This window comes from Onychomys torridus, chromosome 13, assembly GCF_903995425.1.
Source record: "Onychomys torridus chromosome 13, mOncTor1.1, whole genome shotgun sequence".
NCBI classification, from domain to species: domain Eukaryota; kingdom Metazoa; phylum Chordata; class Mammalia; order Rodentia; family Cricetidae; genus Onychomys; species Onychomys torridus.
Genome location: NC_050455.1, coordinates 55,858,566 through 55,875,457, shown reverse-complemented (window position 1 = coordinate 55,875,457; position 16,892 = coordinate 55,858,566). Strand labels below are relative to the sequence as shown.

At 40.3% G+C, this 16,892-nt stretch overlaps 1 protein-coding gene across 5 annotated transcripts in view; it reads left to right on the top strand.

Annotated features, from left to right (window-relative positions):
- Spire1 (spire type actin nucleation factor 1) overlaps window positions 1–16,892 on the top strand; it is a 129,052-nt gene that overhangs the window by 74,312 nt on the left and 37,848 nt on the right. For all 5 annotated transcript variants that reach the window (XM_036204402.1, XM_036204401.1, XM_036204403.1 and 2 more), the window contains exons 5-6: window positions 6,642–6,719; window positions 10,872–11,036. In XM_036204402.1, coding sequence (XP_036060295.1) covers window positions 6,642–6,719; window positions 10,872–11,036 — 243 coding nt within the window. The remainder of the gene's footprint in view (window positions 1–6,641; window positions 6,720–10,871; window positions 11,037–16,892) is intronic.

Below are 16,892 nucleotides of genomic sequence, written 5' to 3'. Positions count from 1 at the left end.
AGCATCTGTCATTACGTTTATGTAAGAAAAAATTATTCAGAAACTAAAACAGAATCAACAAGAGGACAGAAGCTCATCTCTAAAATAAGACAGATTCGTAATTTACTTTCAAATAATTCAGTTTCCGTTTTTGTTAACTAGAAAACTAGAAGTTTTGAGTCACATTTGATCAGGCTGGTACAATTGTAGTATTTACAGTCTTGAAACAGTTTTATTAATATGTTCTGACTCAGGAGTTTAATTTCATGGAGTGATTAAAAAGAGGTGTCATCTGAAACAAATCTGCTAAGAGTAGAATGTTCTGGAGGTGAAATGTGAATTAATAACTAGATCCCTGCATGCATTCACCTGCTTATACATACATACTGCCCACTTGTGAATTCCCAAGTAGATCCCTGCCTGCACTCACCTGCTTATACATACATACTGCCCACTTGTGAATTCCCAAGTAGATCCCTGCCTGCACTCACCTGCTTATACATACATACTGCCCACTTGGCTACTAAGTCTCTGCATGTGAGTCAGGCTTCATCCTTTTCAAAAATCCAAGAGTTCTTTTTTTGTTTTAGGGGTTTTGTTTTGCTTTGTTTTAGAGACAGGGTTTCTCTGTGTAGCCCTCTGGCTGTCCTGGAACTTGCTTTATAGACCAGGCTGGCCTCTGCCTCCAGAGTGCTGGGATTAAAGGCATAGACCATTACTACCAGGCTAACATCTAAGAGTTCTTACTGTGCCCATTCTACAGATGACAAAATCAACTGAGGATTAGCGCGGCTAGCTAAGGTGTGAGAAGTCACCCAGCTAGAAAGCCTCTGATAACCATGTGTGCTGCTCTTCAGGGAAGTTAAGACACAAGGTGTTCTTGGGCCAGTCATTTAAATTACTTTTCATATTATAAAGAACAGATTGTTTGTCTTAGTAGTAAGGAGGAAGAAGTTTGATCCCAGTGAAGTACAGGAAAGGATGTAAAGACCTCTATTTAGTCAGAAATGTGTAAGAGGATAATAAGAGAGAGAGCCATGGCAGGAATCACAGCAGGAAGAGTTTGGAAAGAATGTATCTAATTACTGCTTTTCATGACATTCCACATTTGACTGAAAGTCAAAGAGGAAGTTGACATTTCTGGAATTGTGTGAGCATTTGAAATCAGGACTTTGTGTTTTAGGCTTCTGCTGCATCTGTATAATCCAGCATTTTGCTCTGCTCCACTGCCTGACTTTTGTTACTTTTTGGTTTATGATTATTAAACAAACTGTAGTGCTTGCTGTGGGATGCACCTTTAAATTACAAGAAGAACATGATAGAAAAAACTTGGTTCCTGTTGGACCTGAGCAGCCCCATGCTGAACTCTAAATCATGTGTGGGCAAAGGGGTATTGGTTAGAAAATCAGACCAGTAATATGTGATGGTTTTTCTTAAGCACTGAGATGCAAAACTAGCCCATTTTGATGCTGGTTGAATCTTGGTGACCTGATTAGTATTGTAATTATAACCACACAATGGGTTCTGTTCTTGGTAACTGCAAAGCCAATAAGCACAATTAGAAGGTCAAAGACTAGAGGGAGGATTTTTACCTGCAACCAGCCAGGAAAGCACTGTAGTTGTTCCACAAGCCGTGAGTGCCTTTCGGACAAAGGAAGCATGCGGATTTTATTCAGGAAGCCTGTACATACACTTCCATACAAAACCACTTGGGGTGGACACAGTCCTGAGCATACTCTATTTAAGAAGTACAATATTTTTGAAGTAACTGTGTTCATTTTAAGACGGGAAGATGGTGGATGTATCCCTGGACCTGTTTAGCTCAGAGTCATGAGGCAAATACACACCTTGTTAAAGTAAGTGGTGGACAGGAACACTTCTGGGCATGTTTAGCTTACATCAAAAAGATGGCAGACAGGAATTCTTATGGGCACACTGAACTTTTTGCAAGAAGTCTTTAGCTGAAACAAAAGTAGAATACACTGTGAAGGTATGTTCACATACAAGTTTGTCCTTGAGCTGGTCTCATGTGCTGCTGACATAATTACTTCATTCTTCTATAGGTCTTAGAAATGAAATTTTTTTTATTATTTATTTATTATCTATTTGGCTGAATGTAACATTTATACATAATATGAGCTCAAGTTAAGTATTTTCCTGAACAGGCACATATCGCTACCCCCAACTCTCCCGTAGGATTTTGAATTTAAAGGCCAGAGACTTCCTCTGAATAATTTTCCCTCAGATTGAATTTGCTCTAGTTAAAGTTGACTTATTAAAGAGCTGTTGAAGAAATTTAAGCATTAATATATAATATAATAATGTAGCACATTCTTACTTTAAAGTATCTTAATTTATTTATTTATTGAACAAATACAAGTGCCAACCTTGTACAAAGCACTGTTCTACATATTTGAGAATCCTATCAGTGAACAAAATAAACCTTTACAAATGCCTTTCTTATTATAAGAGGTAGACAGAAAACACACAAAACCAGTATATCATACAGACTTTTAAGGTGAGGGCATTCTTTGGAAACAGTGTAGACTTAAGTTATGTGCCAGAGGCCAGGGGTGGGGCTTAGGATGTGGTCAAGGTGGACCATTGAGAAAGAGCCTGATGAGAGACAGGGAAGGCTTTGCTTGGTGAGTATCTGAGGGAGCACAGGACACAGGGAGCCCCCAGAGCAGGTGCTGAAAGGCTGGAATGGGCTGGAGCAGCAGGAATAGGCTCCTTCCAGCTAATGGACGAGGCGGTGCTGTAGGGGTGGTCCCAGGCTGCCCAGAAACAATTCTCCTAAATCCATTTTCTTCTACCGTTGTAACTTACGAACCCAAAGACTCTTTCAGTCAATAGAATAGTGTATACTCTCAAGCATTGATCCTTTTTGCATAGAACTTTAATAACATCTTGGAAACCAAATAAGGGCTTCTGCCTGGTGTGGTCTCTTCCCCCACTCAGCTGTGGTTTTGATACTTCATGGAGATTGTGCACTTCAGACTATAGTTTTGAATCATCAGAGATTTTTTTTTTAAATACCTAATTTCTAGCAAAAAATGGGGGGGGATTTTGAATATCAGAAATATTTTACTAGGTTGGTATATCTTAAACAATGAAGAATACTGATTTAGTAATAATGATTCCTATTCAGATTTTGATGTAATGTCATGACACTTTTGCAAAGACCAGTTAGTAATCATAAATTTTATTCTCTTTCTTTGTGTGTTATGAGAATTCTTAAGTATTCGTGAAGGTTCCTTTTAACAAAATAAGTAGAACCTGACCCCCAGCTGTCTTATGAGGATTGTTGATAAGATAAAAAGGTAGATGATGGAATCTACTTTAAAAAAGCGACTACTTGTTTTAAATATTTACATTGGATTAGATTTTTGTATATTGTATGCAAATGTTATATATTGATACAAATTTGAGATTATTTTTTGTTGGAACATACTGTACATATACATATATCTTGTTCAAGGTATTATACCTATACAGTTCATTTAACAATGTAATGCAAATTGCTAGTCCCTAAAAGTTGTTATTACCAACTAATTAGGATATAAAAAATGCAAGTTATTATAATCAAACTTGTAAGTCATACTAGGTATGTTTTCAAGGTCAAAGAGATATATTTTAGATAGACAGGTCATCTTCAAACACTTCAAAGAGCTACAGAATGTGGCATTTAAAATGCTGACAGTATGCTGTCCAAATGGGACAAGAAGAGCACAAAAGACAGGACTGCCTAACTTTACCAGGACAAAGTAGGACAGCCCTTCGGGAAATCCTGCTTCACCGATGAGTCTGTCTGATATGCTAGGCCTGTAGGCCAAAGATGATGCCCCAACATTGCAGAACCTGGGGTGACTGTACAGGCAGTTAACTGTTTCTGTCATTTCTCCTAGTTTTTGGAAGTCACTTGTTTGTACTTCCTGCTTACTCAGTAAATATTATTTCTTTCTCAGGTCTCAGAGGGAGTTGAAGACTAGATAATTACATAGTTTTCCTTGTTAACAAATTCAGAAAAGAAACTCACTAAAGAGGTGTAAAGTATATAAATTTGAAAGACATCAAAAGATAGTATTCAGTTGGTAATACAAGTTGTGGTAGAAAGTGAATTAGGTGCACTTTGGACTCACCAAAATAGGATAAATAATGGAGTATTTTCTCTGAATTTGTCAAATGTTTATGGACTGGACATTGTTAATGTAATCCCATTCCCCCCCCCCCCCCCCCGAGACAGGGTTTCTCTGTTTAGCTTTGCGCCTTTCCTGTTGCACCACCTGTCCTGGAACTCACACTGTGGAGCAGGCTGTCCTCAAATTCAGAGATCCGCCTGGCTCTGCCTCCCAAGTGCTGGGATTTAAGGTGTGCGCCACCACCGTTGTATATGCTTATTGTACTTATTGTATATAGTTTTTCTTATATTAGTTATAACCTTTTATTATTTTGAACAAAAAAGGGAAATGTGGTGATATATTCTGTACTCTAATAAACTTTGCCTGAAAATCAGAGACCAGAACAAGCCAATAGATTAAACATAGATGGCAGGCAGTGGTGGCATACACCTTTTATCTCAATAGTTGGGAGTGAGACGCCTTTAATCTTAGCACTAAGAAGGAAGTGCAGTGGTGGGCTGAGAAAGGCGTATAAGGCGTGAGAAGACAGGAACTAAAGTCCTCGGGCTAGAGGTTTTTCAGGCTGAGGAGTTGGTGAGGTAAGAGGTGGTGGCTGTGGCTTGCTCCTTTGTCTCTCTGATCTTTAGGCAAATTTTATTAGGGTATACAATATATCACCACATTTCTGAAGGTGACTGCCAGCAGTTGGCGGCAGTAGTCATGCTGCTAATTTACCTCCAAAAGTTTGTGTTTAGCACATCAGAAATACCTGTTTTAGGTTTTGATATATTTTATGGTATAATAAATAGTTGTTTATTATACTTAGGAAGTTATGCCCAGTCTCTTTTCTGTGTCAGTAATTTAATGTGTCACTTCTTCTACTTAAAGTTAGAAGGGTAGATATTGATACTTCCATTTCATAGGTGAACAGAAGCCCCAGATTGAGTAACCTAGACAAGGCCACGTATCTTATTTCAGTATCTTAGAAGGAATCTTGACTTTTAAAGAAAATTGTGTAAACATATTCTGAAATAACTGGAAACGAGTTGGGTGTTTTTCTTCTGTTTCCCCCTAAGGATAGAAGAAAGAATGCATTACTTGTACCACACTTCCTTTCTTCCTGCATTAACATTTCTTTATTAAGAGTATTTTTAAAAGGTGGTGGTGTTAGCCTTGTTTTGCAGATGGATAATATGAGATGTTAGGAAGCTAAAAATAAACAGTTTGGAAATGTTTTGTTTATAATGTCATGTAAAACAAGCTAGGTTTCATATAGTACATTTCAGTCCAGTCTGTGGGCAAGCAGGCAAATAATTCAGCCAAAAGTAATGTATAATAAGGTTGAATTGCTATTAGTAGGCATGGAATACAGTGTGTTTATAATTAACTTGTAAATATGCTTTTCAAAATTTTTAGTGTGTGTGTGTGTGTGTGTGTGTGTGTGTGTGTGTGTGTGTGTATACGTGTGTGTGCATGCATGCATGTACATGTGTCTGCACTTCATGTGTCTGATGAGGTCTGATGACAACTTGCAAAAGTGAGTTTTGTTTTCCCACCATGTGGGTCCTGGAAATCTAGCTCAGGCCATTGGGCTGGGTGGCCAGTGCCATTTTAAGCCATCTCACCACCCCATAGTTTTATTAATCAGTATTTCCTTGCAAGTTGCCAATGTTGGATTGATGCTGCTTAAAAGGCATTTTATCATTTGAGGTTTATAAATAAATTACTTGATAAATACTGTATTAGTTGTTCTTGCCACTGGGCAAAATAGCTGACAGAAACAACTGAAAGAAGGAGGCTTTGTTCCCCTCAGGTTTAAGGGGACATAGTCCATGGTGGCTGGGGGGCACGGTACCGGAGCCTGTGGCAGAGCTGTTTACATTTCATCCCAGGAAGGGGAGAGGGGTTGCTGCTTTTCTCCCTTTTCACCCTTGAATGCCAGCACGTAGAATGGTATCATCCACATTTAAAGTGGTTCTTTCCACCTCAATTAACCCAGTTTTTAAAAACCACTCTAAGACAGGCCTAGAGATTTGTTTCCATGGTGACTCTAAATCCTATCCAGTTGACAATCAAGATTAGCCATAACAAATGCATGCCAAGCACCCAAAATTTCCAAAGCTCCTATTAGCTCTGTGCATGGACTTCTGCCTAAGGGAGCCTAGAGGGGAGCCACAGACAAGTGTGAACCTAACACGATGCTCAGAGCCCAGAGATGTGAAGAGATTTTGTTATAAAAAGGGAAGAAAGGAAGGCCTGTCTGAGGAACTGGTGGTTTCAGTTGAACCTGATGTCTGCAGAAAAGGAGAGGGCAGTGGAGAGAGATGGTGTGGAATGGCCAGGATGTAGACTGCTCTACTAGCCCAGTGCTGTTTTCAGTAGTCATTAAAAATAAAGAAAAGAAGGAAGTAATTACCCATGGGCTTTCATGAACTATCTACATTGATACTTCTCTCTAAAGATAAGGTTTTTGAATTATAACTTGCTTATAGCTTAATATAATTTCCATAATTGGTTTTTAAATTTTATTTTAACTGGCAGAATCTTAAGAAGATTCAAGAAATGGAAAAGACTGATGAATCTAGCCCAGATTTGGAGGACCTGAAAAATGCAGACTGGGTAAGGAACTGGATATACTTTCTGATCAGTTCAGCTTTGAAAAATAGTGTTTGGTTTTGTTTTAATGCTGGTTATTAAGGACTGAAGGATGGACTAGTAATTAAATTTGCTCCATTTATTTATTTATTTATTTATTTATTTATTTATTTATTTATTTGTTTGTTTTTGGTTTTTTCGAGGCAGGGTTTCTCTGTGTAGCTTTGGAGTCTGTCCTGGAACTCGCTTTGTAGACCAGGCTGGCCTTGAACTCACAGAGATCTGCTTGCCTCTGCCTCCCGAGTGCTGGGATTAAAGGCACCCGGTGACAATATTAATTTTTGTCATGTTCTTTAACGTCTTTATTAAGAAACAATATAGACATGCTTATAATAATGTGTATGTGTTCAAAGTGTACAGTGTGGTAAGTTTTGACACATTTGTGAGTATATCCATGTGACTATTACCATAATCAAAATAATGATCCTGCCATTCCCCTGAACTTTCCTCATGCCCCTTAGTTACTTTACTTCCTGTCTCTCTGTTTGCCTTGTCCAGAGTTTCATGTAAGATGGTGATTGAGTGTGTGCTGGTTCATACTGAGCTTCTTGGACTGGACACACTGTGTTTTAAGACTGTATCATTATTGCACTTCCATTTGGTACTAATGCCACTCCACTTTATATAGAAATCAGCTTATTAGTCATCTCTTGATGGTCACTTGGATTGTTTCTTGGTTTTGTTGTTGTTTTTGTATGTGATGACCCGACACCTCCCCCCACCCACACACACCCACACCCCCATGTAGCTCTGGCTGTCCTGAAACTAGCTGTGTAGACCAGGCTAGCTTTGAACTCAGAGTGATCCACCTGCCTCTGCCTCCCAAGTGCTGGGATTAAAAGTGTGAGCTTCTAATCTCTGGCTTGGGTCATTTTGTTGATAATACTCTTAGTTTATAAGGGATGTCTCTTCTGGGATAATAAAAATAGTATTAATCTGGAACATTTTATAGTAACATTAAAAATGAGTGTTACATGTATTATCTTTTTAAGAATGATCTTTTGTTGACTTTTAGACTATTTATGCAAATATGTCTGTGTGTATGAGGATATATGTGCATGTGAGTACAAGTGTCTGTGGTGGACAGGTGACAACTCCCTGGAGTCCCCAGAGTTAGTCAGTTGTGAGCCAGCTGACATAGGTGCTGGGACCTGAACTCAGTACACTATGCACTCCTAACTACTGTGCCATTTTGCTAGCCTGTGCATTGTCTTAAAAGCTAGTCTTGCCAGGCATGGTGGCATTCACAGCACTGAGAAGCAAATGCTGCCAGATCTCTGTGGGTTTAAGACAGCCAGGGCTACACAGAGAAATCCTGTCTTTAAAAGAAGCCAGTCTTGTTTGTCATTTTAGAGTAATACTGATCATCTGTCTTCCTTTGGATAGAAAACGGTGGCAGTGTTGCTGAAGGTATACTATATGTTTGCTATTAACAAGGGGTTTTTTGGAGACAGGGTTTCTCTATGTAGCCCTGGCTGTCCTGAAACTCAATCTGTAGACCAGGCTGGCCTTGAACTTACAGAGATCCTCCTGCCTCTGCCTCTCAAGTGCTGGGATTAAAGGCGTGCACCACTATAAAAAGTATGCTTGTGCGGCGCGCTCTCTCTCTCTCTCTCTCTCTCCTCCCTCCCTCTCTTCCCCCTTCTCCCCTCCCTTGTCTCTGACCCCCTTCTCTAAAAAAGAAGAAAAAGAAAGAAAAGTATTCTTAATAAATAAATATTTTTGTCAGTCTTCTCTAGTCATTGAAGTCAGACAAGTAACTCCAAAAAGTTAGCAAACAAAACCAGGCATGGTAGCACACACCTATAATCCCAGTACTTGGGGAAATAGAAGCAGAACTCCAGGGAATTCAATGTTATCCTTAACTTCTTAGCAAATTCTACACCAGCTTGACTACTTGATCCTACCTTGATGTGTGAAGTGGTGTGATGTAGTTTGGGGTGGGCTGGGGAGGGGGCTTGGGTGTAAATGTGTGTGTGTGTGTGTGTGTATAGATCAGCACTGAGAAAGCAGAGGCAGGTTGATCTCTGAGTTCAAGGATAGCTTGGGCTATATAGCAAATTCTAAGCCAATCAAGTCTGTGTAGTGAGACTCTGACTGGAAAGTAAACAAAAACTAATGTGGGGCAGGTGCTATGGCTCAGCGGAAAAAAGATTTGCCTTTGAGCCTGTTTAATCCATAGATCCACAGTGGAAGGAGAGAACTGACCTCCACTGGCATGGCATGGCACACAGATGTTCACGTGTATACACACACGTGCACACAAAATAAATAAATAAATAAATGGAAACTTTTTTTGTTTTGTTTTCAAGACAGGGTTTCACTATGTAGCTCTGACTGTCCTGGAACTTGTATTATAGACCAAGCTGGCCTTGAACTCAGAGATCCACCTGCCTTTGCCTCCTAAGTGCTGGGATTAAAGATGTGCACCGCTGCCGCTGCCACCACCACCAAGTGTACATTTTCTTAACTGAAGAAGACAAGGTGGAAGGAGGGAAGTGACGTTACCCCACAAACTTCAAGGGGAGTTCCTTTTGCTAGGTACCACTTCTTCTCACGGCAGCCTCAGGTGAACGGTCTGGAAAGATAAGAGTGACGAGGGGAGCCAGTGGAGAAGTTGATCTCCCTAAAGGGGCCAGCAGGGGCTCGAACGGCAGGGAAGGGTGCCTGATGGCTCACCTGATGACCTCAGTTCATCCTCAGAAGACTGTGAAAAAAACAGATTAGTGTATTGTAAATGAAAAGTCATTTTGAGAAATGTAACCATTTATTTTATAAAGAGAAATTGGTTTGGTTTTGTAGATAGATCCTAGAAACTCATACATACAAACCACCTCCTCTATCAGTGAGCTGCACACCTGGGTGTGGAAAATTCTTATGACTTAACTTATGTTTTTAGGTAGCTATTGAAGACACAGGATTTTTGATAAGTTACATCTTAATTAAATACTGTATGGGTTGACTTTTCACTGAAGTAGACAATGATAAAACAAGTAAACAAAGGAGTTAAGGAATAATACACATTTTAGTATATGTTATACTAAGTATTTGATGTAAGTCTCATCTTATTAGAACTCTTGAAGGTGGAGAGTGACTTACTATTTCTAGAAAAGAAAACTGATTATAGGATGTATACTAGATAATATAAAATTGTAATTTTGAGCATTTATAAAACACAAGATGTCGAGTCTTCATTATTACTTATTTCTCATTGATGAGATGAACTCAGGCAGGTAAAGCAGCTGCTGGTGTCCAGCTAATAGCAAGTACGTGTGTCCACCAGCTGTAGATGTAACAGTGCTATGTGCTAAACACAACACAGTCAAGGTTTTGGACTTGCCAGTCACTCACGGGTCTGCAGGGCAGCTGTAGTATCTCTGCTCTGTCCTGAGAACACAGCCAAACCAGCCTTAAAGAAGCCTGAGAAGGACAGCTTGCTGTACTTGTGCTTTTGAAGTCTTTAGTGTCCTCTCACTAACCGGTATTCCACTGACCACACAATCATAGAGCCAGACTCCAAGTCAGGGTGTGGGGAATACACCACACTTTCAGTAAGCAGTCGTATTGGGGACTGTCTTAGTTGGAGTTTTTATTGCTGTGAAGAGACATCATGAACACAGCAACTTTTATAAAGGAAAACATTTAATTGAGGGGGCTCGATTCCAGTTTCAGAGGTTCAGTCCATTGTCATCATGGCAGGAATGCAGACATTCATGGTGCTGGAGGAATAGCCGAGAGTCCTACATCTCGCAGGCAACAGGAAGTTGAAGTTACACTGAGCAAAGCTTAAGCCAAAGACTTCAGAGCCCACCTGCACAGTAACACACTTCCTCCAGCAAGGCCATACCAACAAGGCCACACCTCCTAATAGTGCCACTCCCTATGAGATTATGGGGGCCAAATACATTCAAACAACCGCAGGGACGTGTGTCTTGTAACTCAGTCTACTGACTTTCTACTTATCCAGTGATATCCTCAAAGCTAATGTGTTCCCTTTACTCGGTTGGTGTTTTATATCCATGATCCATGCCTTTCCTTTATTCTCAATGACAGTAAACATTCAGAGAAAACTAGTGGATTTGTTTATTGATAATTATCCATCCTTGGTTCTTTCAGGCACGATTCTGGGTACAGGTGATGAGGGATTTGCGAAATGGGGTAAAACTTAAGAAGGTCCAACAGCGGCAGTACAACCCATTGCCGATTGAATACCAGCTCACCCCTTATGAGATGCTCATGGACGATATTCGGTGCAAAAGATACACCTTGAGAAAAGTAATGGTAAGCACTCAAATGGCTGCCTATAGCTTATTTGTTGGAAATGGGTTAATCAGTATTACTTCTTCTCATAAAATACTTGATCACTGTAGAAAACTTGAAAAATACATTAAGCTCAAAGAAGGAAAGTTATAAACGTTTAATTTTATAACCAAAAAGAAATTTTGTTTTTCTACTGGCTCATTTTATCTGTCATCTTGACACAAACTAGAAGTCATCAGAGAGGAAGGAGCCTTGTAGCTAGAGAGTTTTCTGTCCGGGTCCCGCCAAGCCCCAGCAGTCTGACAGCCCACTTATAAAAAAAAACACACAAACATTTATACAGCCTTCCACTTCCCAGAATTCTCTCTCCTTGTCCCACCTATACTTCCTGCCTGGCTACTGGCCAATCAGCGTTTTATTTATTAACCAGGCAAAGCAACTCATTTAACATACAGCACATCCCACAGCAGAGCCTCAGCTGAGGAAATGCCTCCATGAGATCCAGCTGTAAGGCATTGTCTCAACTAGTGATCAGTTGGGGAGGGGCCAGTCTGTGGTGGGTGGTGCCATCCCTGGGCTGGTGGTCCTGGGTTCTGTAAGAAAGCAGACTGAGTAAGCCAGGGGAAGCAAGCCAGTAAGTAGCTCCTCTCCATGGCCTCTGCGTCAGCTCCTGCCTCTAGGATCCTGCCCTGCTTGAGTTCCTGTCCTGACTTCCTTCAGTGATGAACAGTAGTGCTGAAGTGTGAGCCGAATAAATAGACTCTTTCCTCCCCAAGTTGCTTTTTGGTCATGAAGTCTCATGGAAGCAGTAGAAACCCTTAGACAGTTATGTTGCTTTGCCCTTTGCGTTCCTTTTCATTCCATTCCCCGCCCTCTCTGTTGTCTGGCAGAGACTGCTATTCTTGTTGTTGTTTTGATACAGGGTGTTACTGTGTTGCACTGGCTGGCCTGGAACCCACTGTGTAGACCAAACTGGCCCAAGAGTGGTCCTCCTGCCTCTCCTTCTGCCTCCTGAGTGCTGGGGATTCAAGCATGTGCCACTATGCCTACTTACTCCTCAGTCTTCTTTCTGCATTCTATTAGACAAAATGGGCTGATTTCAGTTTGTAACCTATTATCCTTGTCTCATGTTGTGAATAGTCTTCCATGTCATTAGTACTTTATTCTAAATGATTACATACTTTCTATCTTACGGATGCATCAGAGGTCATTAAACTCATCACCTCAGTATCAGGTATAAGCAGGCTGTTTTATGTTTCCTGTTGTATACATCTATTGATAGCTATACAGTGAGGTCCTCGAGCCTCATTCCGAGGACAGGCACATCCAGCTCCTCAGCAAATCATGGGAGCTCTGCCTTGAAAATGTCTCCTTTGTGGACCACTTCTCCCATCACCTCTGCCTCTCCTTGAGACTGCCGCAGTGGCCTCACTGCTCTATTTGCTGGGTTACAAGTGTGTAATACCACGTCTTTACATTTTTAGCCTTTTCCCACTGTCCTGGAGAAATCATGTATCCTTAAGAAAAATACGTATTCTAAGCTGCCAGGTATGGTAATGTCCATTTGGGATTCCCAGTACTCAGTCTGTCTCAGAAAAGAGTAGGAGGGAGAGAGAGGCAGAGGAAGTGAGGGAAAGTGTTCCCAGCTGAAGAGTTCTTCTAGTTAATTTATTTGAACAATTGTTCAAATCCCTCCCTTTTTTTTGGTTGATCTTCTGTTCAACATACAGTTGTAAATGGAGTCTTAAATGTCTCCAACTAGTCTAGAATTGTCCACTTCGCTTCCAATGTTTGTTTCTTCATATATTTTAGACTAATTCAGTACATATTTATTCATTCATTTATTTATCTATTTTTTTGTTTAGAAAGATTTCTTTGTGTAGCCTTGGCTGTCCTAGAACTCACTCTTTAGACCAGACTGGCCTCAAACTCTGCCTCCTGAGTGCTGGGATTAAAGGTGTGCCACCACTTCCCAGCTGCAAGTACATATATACTTACAATTGTTAGATTTTCTAGTGTCTGGTTTTATGATAGCTGTGTCCTGGACTTTGTTTTGGTTTGGTTTGGTTTGGTTTTTCGAGACAGGGTTTCTCTATGTAGCTTTGCGCCTTTCCTGGCTCTCACTCTGTAGACCAAGCTGGCCTCGAACTCACAGAGATCTGCCTCCTGAGTGCTGGGATTACAGGCGTGCGCCACCACGGCCCGGCTGGACATCTGCTTTATCTGCTGTTAATATTGCTGCCCTGGCTCTTTTCTTTCACAGATTACTGTTCGCATTGACTTCCTTGAACATCCTTCACTTTCGAGCTTATTTGTGTTACACATTTCTGTTTTTCTTTTCTTTTTTTAAAGATGTATTTGTTTATTTTATGCATTTGAGTACTTTACCTGCATGTATATAAGTGCACTGTGTGTGAGCCTGGTGTCCAAGGGGCTGAAGAAGGTGCCAGATCCCCTGGAGTTGGAGTTACAGATGGTTGTGAGCAACTACATGGTGCTGAGAGTAGAACCCAGATCCTCTGCAGCCAGTGCTCTCCCTAAGCCATCTCTCCAGCTCCTCTTTTTAATTTTTAATTTTAATTTAAATGAAATTCACTCACTATAAAAATTTAAAAGTAGAAGTAAAATTAAAATTCAGTTCTACCATTTTGTAATGTATTTACTCCTTGAGATTATATTATATATTATTGTATATAATATAATTAAATTATATGCTCTTATAATACCATATAAACTTTCTGTTCTGTTGAATATGCTGTAAACTTGGTTATTTTGGTTATTTAAAAAGATTCTATATATATCAGTATTTTGCCTGCATGTGTTTATGCCATGTATATGCCTGGTACCCAAAGAGATCCACAGAAGGCATTGGATCCCCTGGACCTGGAGTTATAAATGTTTGAGAGCTGCCATGTGGGTGCTGAGAATTTAACCCAGGTCCTCTGCAAAATCAAAAGTGCCTTTAACCACTGGGCCATCTTTCCAACCTTTTTACCATTTTCTTTTTTTTCTTTTTTCTTTTCAGAGCTGAGGATCGAACCCAGGGCCTTCTGCTTGTTAGGCAAGCGCTCCACCACTGAGCTAAATCCCCAACCCCTTTACCATTAAAAAGAAAAAAAAAAACCAAAAAACAAAAACTTTCTTGTTGTTTTGAGACAGGATCTCGTGTAACGTTGTCTGGCTTTGAACTCTCAGTGCAGCTAAGAATGTTCTTGAACTCCTGGTCTTCCTAGCTGCAGCTCCTGAGTCCTAGAGTTAGAACCTGCCAGCATTCCCAGCTGCTTTAAATTTTGAAAATAATTTAGTTTAAGTACATGGTGCATTTTCATTATTCTAAATTAACAAAGTATGGTTTGCATTTGAAAAGTTGCCCTCTCATACGTTTATTTCTTGGAGGCAACCAAAGTTGTTTTTTGTATTGTTTTCTGGTGATGTTTTGTGTGGGTGCTTCCCTGTGCATGTGCACGTCTCTGCCACATTACAGATCCTGCTGTGTCTGTATCTGCTGACTACATTGTTAACAGCATGTGAAAAGCTTTTGCATTCTAGTCCACTTCTCATTTTTTTTTTTTTTTTTTTTTTTTTTTTTTAAGCTGAAGATGGAACTCAGGGCCTTGCGCTTGCTAGGCAAGCGCTCTACCACTGAGCTAACTCCCCAACCCTCATTCATTTTTAATTAGCATGCAAAAGGTTCACTATGACATTGTCATATTCATACATTGATGCCCTTTGCTCATTCCTTCCTCTCCTCAACTAGTCCCACTTCTGCTCTCACAAATCTACATCATTTTATGTAGCTAATGCAGTCTACAATTTGTAAGATTTATTGTATACATTTTAGTCATGTGTACATATGTGTGTATGTGTGTAGGTAAGTGCACATAAGGGCAGGTGCCTATGGAAACCGGAGGGATCGGATCCCCTGAAACTGGAGTTATAGGCATGTAGAGGCCCTTGTACTCACTCACAGACTAGCATTAAGGAAAACCAGGAATGTTAAGCACAGGGGCCTCTTCTCAATGGAGGAGATAAAATACCTGTTTTCCTGCCCAGAAGTCTGAAAGTGGATTATGTTAAGGACCTGGTGACCTTTTTATTATAGAAGCAGACCTCCCCAGAATGATGATCCCAGACTTTTCACTCCTTAGACCATTACCCATCCTTAAAGGAGATGTCACGTGTACTCTGGCCTGCTGACCTCTATGCTATTGGTCAGAGACCACACTAGATTCCAGGCCTTTTAGCTATAGAACCCACTCTCATGGTCACATGGACTTTATAAAAGAGTTTCTATGCTGTCAGACCTTAAGCTTTATTGTATACCTGTAATTGGATTGATGGTGGCCTGGAAACCTTTCCCCAAATTGTACTGAGATTTAAATATCTGACAGTGAACCGCCTGGCACCAGGTTTTCATTCTTATCTCTTCTTGGGTCACTCCCTGTATTGACACCTGCCAGGACTCAAACATGGGCAGTTGTCAGCCACTCATTGTGGGTGCTGGGAATTGGACTCAGGTCCTCTGGAAGAGCAGCAAGAGCTGTTAACTACTAAGCCATGCCCTCAGCCCACAGTCTACAGTTACTAATAGCCCAAAGTAATCTATAACATGGGCAAACCAAAGTTGAGCTAATCTCTTATTATTGAGTTACTATTTTTAATTTTTCTTAATATAAGTTCTAGCCATACAAATACTGGCTCAGTGGATATACATGTCTGTAAGGCAGTGGATCTTAACCTTCCTAACCTTTTAATACAGTTCCTCATGCTGTGATGACCCCCAACTATAAAATTATTTTTATTGCTACTTCATAACTAATTTTGCTATTGTTATCAATTGTAATGTAACTATCTGATATGCAGGATCTCTGATATGTGAACCCCAAAGGCATTGGGACCCATAGGTTGAGAACCACTGGTCTAAGGACTAATAAATACTGCCCAGGTTGTCTAACATACTTGTAAGCTATCTTGTGGTTTGAAAGTCAGATACACATATTTGTTGTAATTCTAATTGTAAGATTATAGCTTCACATGGTTCTAAAGAAGCTGTTTTCTTTACGTGAGCCAGGGCCATAGTGTCAGATGATAGAGTTCTTTCAACCTTGTCAGTGTTTGGCATTAGCAGAGAAGTGTACATCTTAGCTTTGAGCAGCTACTGAAGTGTAGCATGGATGAGTCATAAGACTTCCTTCCCAGGGAGTCGCCAAAGGGAAGGCTGTACGATGTGAGAATTGGGTGGGTGGCAACTTACTTTTATCTGTTTTACTTCAAATTCAGCTGCCTAAAACTTTTTAAGAAACAATGCAGAGTTCACAGGATAGTTTTATTTTTTAAAATAATTTCTTCTTATTTTATGCATTGGTGTTTTGCCTGCATGTGTATCTGTGTGAGAGTGTCAGAAGCCCTTGGAACTGCAGTTACAGATAGGTGTGAGCTTCCATGTGGGTGCTGGGAACTGAACCTGGATCCTCTGGAAGAGTGGCCATCTCTCCAGCCTCAGCTCAGGGTAGTTTTAAAATAATTCAAAGGGATCACTTTTTGTATATTAGAAGGTTTCTGTTTGTAAGCCATTGTGCCCCCCAAATAAGATCAAGTTCCTATATTTTCTTTAAATATACAATTTGTCCACCTGGAATCATTTATTACTTCAGTTGTTTTGTTTTGTCAAGTATTCTGTGAACTGAAAATGATCTGCTGGCCCTGTAGCAGTGTTTTTTACCTACTCTAGCTTACTTTGTATCCACCTGCCTGCTGTCCTCAAAAGTGCTGGTCCACAGTGAGGTTGAGACTCAGATTGTAGCTCTTGTGCCCTGAAGAGAAAGCCAAGAGTGGTAGGTAGCACATGCACATAATCTCAGTCAGCACTTGGGAGTT